This window comes from Chiloscyllium plagiosum, chromosome 13 (assembly GCF_004010195.1).
Source record: "Chiloscyllium plagiosum isolate BGI_BamShark_2017 chromosome 13, ASM401019v2, whole genome shotgun sequence".
NCBI lineage: Eukaryota > Metazoa > Chordata > Chondrichthyes > Orectolobiformes > Hemiscylliidae > Chiloscyllium > Chiloscyllium plagiosum.
This window is the reverse complement of record NC_057722.1, coordinates 73,456,794-73,464,335: the sequence shown is the minus strand read 5'-3', so window position 1 is coordinate 73,464,335 and position 7,542 is coordinate 73,456,794. Positions and strand designations below refer to the sequence as shown.

Here is a 7,542-nt window from a genome sequence, read left to right as displayed (position 1 = left end):
CTTCACATGAATTACTATTTAGAAACCATGAACCACAAGATCATAGAAATAAAATTGGACAGCTTCTGTGTCAGGCAATTAAGTGTTCAGTTTTACACATGAAGAGCAAAATGAGAAAACCAACCTTATTTCTGTCTTCAGATGGAGAAAATGTCAGGAATTATAGAATCCCTACAATACAGAAGCAGGCCATTCAGCCCATACTGACCCTCTGAAGAGCATCCCATCCAGACTCATTCCCCTCCCCCTGCGTTTCCCATGGTTAATCCACCCAGCCTACACATCCTTGGACAGTGTAGGTAATTTCCCATGGCCAATCCACTCTAACCTACTCATCTTTGGACAGTGGGAGGAAACCAGAGCCCCCGGATGAAACCCACACAGACACGGGGAGAATGTGCAAACTCCACATAGACAGTCATCCATGGGTGGAATCAAATCCCATTCCTGGCGCTGTGAGGCAGCACTGCTAACCACTGAGCCACCGTGCTGCCCAGTTCAAAGGTGGAATCATGGAGCCAGTCGTGGCGATCGAGGTTTTGTTGTGTAGTTACCCGAGACTAGATTTTAACCTGTTTTACATTCCCTCAGTATCTGCCCAATACCTGACATCAAATGAATCTGCAAAGTCTCTCACTCAGTTTAGAGCCTGAGACATTTGTGGGGATCAAGGAAATTGGTTTTAGAAGTCAGAACTTCTGAAGGAATTCCCATGGCAGCCAATGCATCAGAGCATCTCAGAGTTCAAGGTGAATTATTAGCCTTGATAATCCAGAGATCAGAAGATTTGGCCCAATGTGTATTTTCCTTTCAAACAAGGAGTGATCCTATCAGAGTCACTATATTTGCTGAGGAGGTAAGGAGGAGGGCACAGTTTACCGGAAAAACAAACATTGCTGGAATAAATCAGCAGGTCTGGCAGCATCTATGGAGAGAAAGCAGAGTTAACTTTCTGGGTCCAGTGACCCTTCTTCAGAACTGACTGTAGCTTGGGCAAGTTTGGTATATATGCTGAAGATGGGTGGGGTAAGCAATAGATGGAGGTGGAGCCCAGGGAAAGTATTGTTTATTCCAGGCAAATGCTCACCATTGGCAAGCTCACTATTTATTGCTCATCCCCAAATAACTTTAAGAAAGTAGTAGTGAGCCACATTCTTGAACTGCTGCAATCTGTGTGCTGAAGATAGTTCCAAGAACTCCTACTGTGTGGAATCAGGCCCTTTGGCCCACCAAGTCCACACTGACCCTTTGAAGGGCATCCCACCGCCCCCTACCTTATCACTGGAATCCTGCATTTCCCATGGCTAATCCACCTAGTCGACACCTCCCTGAACACTGTGGCAATTTAGTATGGTCAATCCACCTAACCTGCACATCTTTGAACTGTGGGAGGAACTCCACACAAATATGGGGAGAATGCGCAAATCCCACACAGATGAAGGAGCAGTGCTTCCAAATAAACCTGTTGGACCATAACCTGGTGTTGTGCAATTTTTGCCTTTGTCCACCCCCAGTCCAACACCAGCTCCTCCACATCATGTCCACACAGTCATCCAAGGATGGAATTGAACCCAGGTCACTGCCACTGTGAGGCAGCAGTGCTAACCACTGAGCCACCGTGCCACACTTCCTGTGGTGCAGTGCCTTTTCCAAGATTTTGATTGGCCAGGAAGGTGAATTAAAATATGGGCACCATGTTGAGAAGCCATGTGACTTGAGGCGGAATCGGGGAGGGGTGATCTTGGACGTAGTCTTGACATTCCAGGTGCTGGAGGTTATGAGTCCCAAAACGTCGATTCTCCTGTTCCCTGGATGCTGCCTGACCTGCTGCGCTTTTCCAGCAACACATTTTCAGCTCTGATCTCCAGCATCTGCAGACCTCACTTTCTCCCCTAAATAATGAAGACTCAATGAGGCATTTAAAGTTCAGTGTGGATTGTTAACATGCCACCCACAATGTGTCAACAGTGGATTATTTAAATAAATGATGTGATTTTAACCCCATCCATGCCAACCTGCTGATGCAAGGCCAATGTATTGTGATAGCTTAAAGGGCACCTGAAATTCATGAAAAAATTTGCATGAGGGATAGGGTCGAAGTGGAGAAAGAAAATGGTAACATAAGGAAGGTCCTAAAAATGAAGTTGAAGAATTGTAAGGGAAAGTTCCAATTTGTAATGGTTTACGAGCGACTGGACTATGGCTCATAAACCTCAGCGATGGTGTGGCAAACTGCAATACTTGTTTCATGTGCATTCACAGAGAATAGGCAGAGATTCCAGTTCATAAAGACGTAGATACATCCTCTGTGATGTTAGCCCTTTTAGAGCCCAGCATCAGGCACTGGAGTCCCTTTGATTTAGTGCAGGCTTGTTTCAAGCACGAGGCAATGCTAAATGGAAAATAGTGGAAAGGTACAGTGGGCCATTGGCTTCTAAGAAGGAGATGATGAGTAGCTGGCATTGAGTATGTTTTTCCTGTGGTCAGTTGCAATAGCAAATGTTTGGAAATTAATCATCGAATTATATAATGGCCCATCTGCCCATTGAGTCTGCACCGGCAACAAGAAATTATTTGAAATCTACACCAGTCCTGAATCAGGGCCCTAGTTAAAGACACCCTAGTGTTGCAAGTCTTAGTCCACAATTGGGCATCTAATCCTGTTAGTATGCACAAAGAAACATTTTAACTTAGAAAAAGGGAGCAACAGTGGACCATTCAGCCTTCCCCACCGTTCAATACACTGATGGCTGATCATCCAACTCAGTATCCTGTTTCTGCTGTCTCCCTATACCCTCTGATCCCTTTAGCCCTAAGAATATATGAAACTCATTCTTGAAAATATTCCAGTGTTTTGGGCTCACCCTTTTTTTGTGGCAGAGAATTCCACAGACTTACTACTCTCTGGATGAAGAAATCTCTCCTCATTCTGCCCCTAAATGACCAACGCTGTATCCTTAAATTGCGAAGTTTGTTTCTGATTTCTGTGTCTGTCGTTCCTGCACAGACCATGCATGTACAAAGAAGGAAGGTTTTCAGCATGACTGCTTCTCTGTGTCACTGCCTTTACAATAGTTATTCATTGTAAATTAATCATTGCTTCGTGTTGTTTCCGCTTTACCACAAAACCCTTTAAAATTGCAAATTGAATTTGTATTTCAGAATGTACTTCCACACAGTCTTGTTCCTTTTTAAAAAATATTGTCCATCTTTCAGCTTTGAGGAAGAGTTTGTAAGTTTATTGTGTGATCTGGGAAAGTAATCCCTGCTTTGTGATTTGGTTCCATTTTTGTATAACATTTATGTGCGTCTTTGGGTGACTTCATTTGATTTGATTTATTATTGTCACACACAAAAGCACAGTGAAAAGTATTGCTCTGTGTGCTCTTTAGGCAGAACATGCTAAACATTGGTACATTAGGGTAATAGAACAGAATACAGAATACAGTGTCTCAGCTACAGAGAAGATTCAGAGAGATCAACTTTAATAGTTGCAATATTTTAACTAATCTGTTGGTAGTAAATAATTTTTTGTTTCTGATTTCCAGCATCTGCGGTTCTTCTGATTTTCTGTTTAATATTTGAGAGGTCCATTCAAACGTCTGATAACAGCAGGGAAGAAGCTGTTCTTGAATCTACTTCCAATTTAGATTAGATTATCTAAAATATGGAAACAGGTTCTTCAGCCCAGCAAGTCACACTGGCTCTCTGAAGAGTAACCCTCACAGACCCATTCCCCTACCCTATATTTAACACTGACTAATGCACCAAACACGATGGACAATGGGCTGGGTGCTGGCAGGTGGGACTAGATTGGGTTGGGATATCTGGTCAGCATGGACAGGTTGGACTGAAGGGTCTGTTTCCATGCTGTACATCTCTATGACTCTATGACAATTTAGCATGACCAACTCACCTAACCTGCACATAGAGTCATAGAGATGTACAGCATGGAAACAGACCCTTCGGTCCAAACTGTCCATGCCGACCAGATATCCCAACCCAATCTAGTCCCACCTGCCAGCACCCGGCCCATATCCCTCCAAACCCTTCATATTCATATACCCATCCAATGCCTCTTAAGATTGTGGGAGGAAATAGGAGTACCCAGAGGAAACACATGCCAACATATGGACAATATGCAAACTCCACGTAGACAATCGCTCGAGGTGGGAATCGAACCCGGATCCCTGGCGCTGTGAGGTAACAGTGCTAGCCACTGTGCCACCCTTGTGAGTAACTGTGGTCCCACTTGGATATGTATCTGCAAAACTCCTTCCTTTACATTAAAATACATGAGGTGGAGGTGTTGGAGTGGGGTGGACAAAGTCAGAAATCACACACCAGCTCATAGTCCAGCAGGTTTATTTGAATTCACAAGCTTTTGGAGCGCTATTATTGACAAAGGAACAACACTCCAAAAGCTTATGATTTCAAATAAACCTGTTGGACTATAACCTGGTGTCGTGTGATTTCTGACTTTCTACACTAAAATACATTCTACACAGTAACGTGAGGACACCTTGTGTCTTCCTTCTCTCTTTGAATCGAGTCCCCGACTCCAGATGTCACTGCATGGTCATTGTATACATCACTCTCTCATGACTCCACAATCCCTGGTCACAATTATGTCATATTTTGTTTTAAATGTAATCTATCCAGGAGATTAAGGAAAGTCACAATGCACATGATGAAAATTCAGGGAATTATAGGAAAATATTAACTTTCATTGAAGAGCAGCGCAGTGGATGTTGTATTAAATTATAAATTTTGTTCAGGTTATATTTTGAGGAAGAGAATTATTTTGCAAAGAGACAGCAGTATGGCAATTTGGGTTATACAGAAAAAAATGCTTTTTGAGCAATATTCAAGCTATGCACTAACAATTAATTAATGTAAGAACTTTCAGATGAAAAAAAGACCAACAAGTATCGAGACAAAAACCGGAAGATTTGTGGATGCTGAAAATCTGAAGTAAAAATGGAAATTGCTGGAAAATCTCAGCAGGTCTGACAGCATCTACTGAGATTAGTCATTTCAGATCCATTTTGTGACAGAGTTCTGAAGAACATGAAACGTTAGCTCTGATTTCTCTCCACAGATATTGTGGATGGCACAGTGGTTATGGCTGCTGCCTCACAGCACTAGGGAGCTGGGTTTGATTCCCGCCTCGGGCGACTATCTCTGTAGAGTTTGCATATTCTCTCTATGTCTGTGTGGGCTTTTTCTGAGTGCTCCAGTTTCCTCTCATAGTCCAAAGATGTGCAGGTTAGGTGAATTGGCCATGAGAAATTGCCCATAGTGTTCAGGGATGTGTAGATTAGGTGCATTAATCAGGGGAAATGTAAAGTAATGGGTCTGGGTGGGATACTCCTTTGAGGGTTGGTGTAAACTTGTGAGTCTAAGGGCCTATTTCCTCACTGTAGGGATTCTATGATGATACTGCCAGACTTACTGAGATTTTCAAGCAATTTCTGTTTTTGTTTCCAACATCTATCTAGTTTGCCTTTTATAATCTTGCTGCAACTATTGATGAAAACATTGACACATTAATGCATTGAAACTGCATCAGTCTCAGACATGTCGTGCGGAAAACCTCTGCGGTTCAACACCGATAACTTCAATAACTTCAGAACCTGACGTTATCCTTCTGTGTTTATACCCACCACACACTCAATCCTGTTATGACATGGGTTGCTTTTAGCACAGTCACCCATTCTCACAGAATCCGAGGCCCATTATCACATTGTATGGGTTGCGTTCTAACACACTTTCTCACACTTAGCACGAATGATCTTATTCAGCTTTTCTTCTGTCCTGGCCTGCTACCTGCCCGTTTACCTACCACATTCATATTGCTCTCTCTCTCTCTCTCTGTCTGGGCTCTACCCCTCCTATGTGCTCAACTCTCCTCTCACCAAGCCCCCACTTCCGCCGCAGCAGAAATAGCAGCTTTCCCTAACAATTCTCATGAAGAGTCAGTGAACTGGAAACGCTAACTCTGCTTTCTTGTCTCAGGTGCTGCCGGACCTGCTGTGTTTCAACAGCAATTTCTGTTTTTGCATGTGAGGAAAACCAGTGTGATGAGGAAGTTTATGAATTATTTGATTTATTTACAGAATTATCAGGTCTCAGCAGTCGACCTGATGGAACTTTCCTCTTTCTGATTGGTTACCTCAGGCTTTCTTAAGAAGATGCTTCTGAGCTTGCTGAAAAACTGCTCCCTGAACTTATCCCCCAACATGAAGTAGAAAATGGGGTTTGTAATGGAGTTGAGGAAAGCTATGGGCCTTGTGATAGTGTACAGAGCCTTTACAGCTAATTTGCTGCACTCTGACATGGTGCTGTTCTCCACTCGGGAAGCAATACGAACATTGCGCATTATGTGATAAGGAGTAAAGAATATCAAGAAAATGACAATGGCCAATATGACCAAGGTAAGCGGCTTTTCCACCTGAACCTTGGTGCGCTGTTGCATTATTTTCTTAAGGCTGCGTGCAGTTTGTATATAGGAGAAAAGCATGATGCAGAGCGGTAAGAGATAACCAGAAACTGTGAGGCACATGCTGTAAATCAGACTCTGGGAGGGATTTCCTGAGCTGGCATAATCCAAACACTGGAAGGAGGACTTATTATCTGTGCTGTTGATTGTGTGATCATCAATAAAAATGAAGAGAGGCACCAACTCCAGTGTTACAAAAACCCAAATGCTGAGACAGATTACAACAGCGTTCCACTTTTTCTGAAAATGGTGAAGCTTCACTGGACTCACCACCAGCAGGTACCGATCGATGCTGATGCAGGTGAGAAACAAGATGCTGATGTACATGTTCGCGTGTAGGATGTATCTATTTAATGTACACATGAGGTGACCAAAAACCCACTTGTTGCCTTTGGCATAGTAGACGACGAGCATGGGAAGGGTGCAAATGAAAGTCAGGTCGGTGACGGAAAGATTGAAAAGGTAGATGTTGCTGGACGTCCATTCCTTCAGACAGAATAAGTAGCCCCATATCACAGAAAGGTTGCCGACCAGTCCTAAAAGGAACTCTATTGCATACATGGTTGGAAGGTAATACTTCTCCAGTTGAGGATTGATGTCCAAACATGTGTTATTCATTTCCTAGAAACTGAAAAACAAACACAGGTAACACAATAGGGGCACAGCAAAAAAGACCATTTTACAGTTTTAGAGAAATATATTGCCTGTAAAAATATGTTGAATTATGATCATAATTTCTTTTCTTTTCTCATTGTGCAATTGTTTCACTGTCTCAGGAGATAATTTGCTCCTCATTATTCATTTGACAAATTTGTGATAGAGAGCAGAATAACAATGAAAAATCACTTCCATTCACAACTGGCTTATCCAACTTAGAGCTGAAAAATGTGTTGCTGGAAAAGCGTAGCAGGTCAGGCAGCATCCAAGGAGCAGGAGAATCGACGCTTCGGGCATAAGCCCTTCTTCAGGAATGAGGAAGGTGTGCCAAGCAGGCTAAGATAAAAGGTAGGGGGGAGGGACTTGGGGGAGGGGTGTTGGGA

General features: G+C 43.0%; 1 protein-coding gene across 1 annotated transcript in view; it reads right to left on the bottom strand.

The window, feature by feature from the left end:
• Positions 1-6,124: 6,124 nt before the first annotated feature.
• LOC122555667 (succinate receptor 1-like) overlaps positions 6,125-7,542 on the bottom strand; it is a 92,753-nt gene continuing 91,335 nt past the window's right edge. Inside the window, exon 3 of the mRNA XM_043701663.1 lies at positions 6,125-7,130. Coding sequence (XP_043557598.1) covers positions 6,125-7,120 — 996 coding nt within the window. The 5' untranslated portion in view covers positions 7,121-7,130. The remainder of the gene's footprint in view (positions 7,131-7,542) is intronic.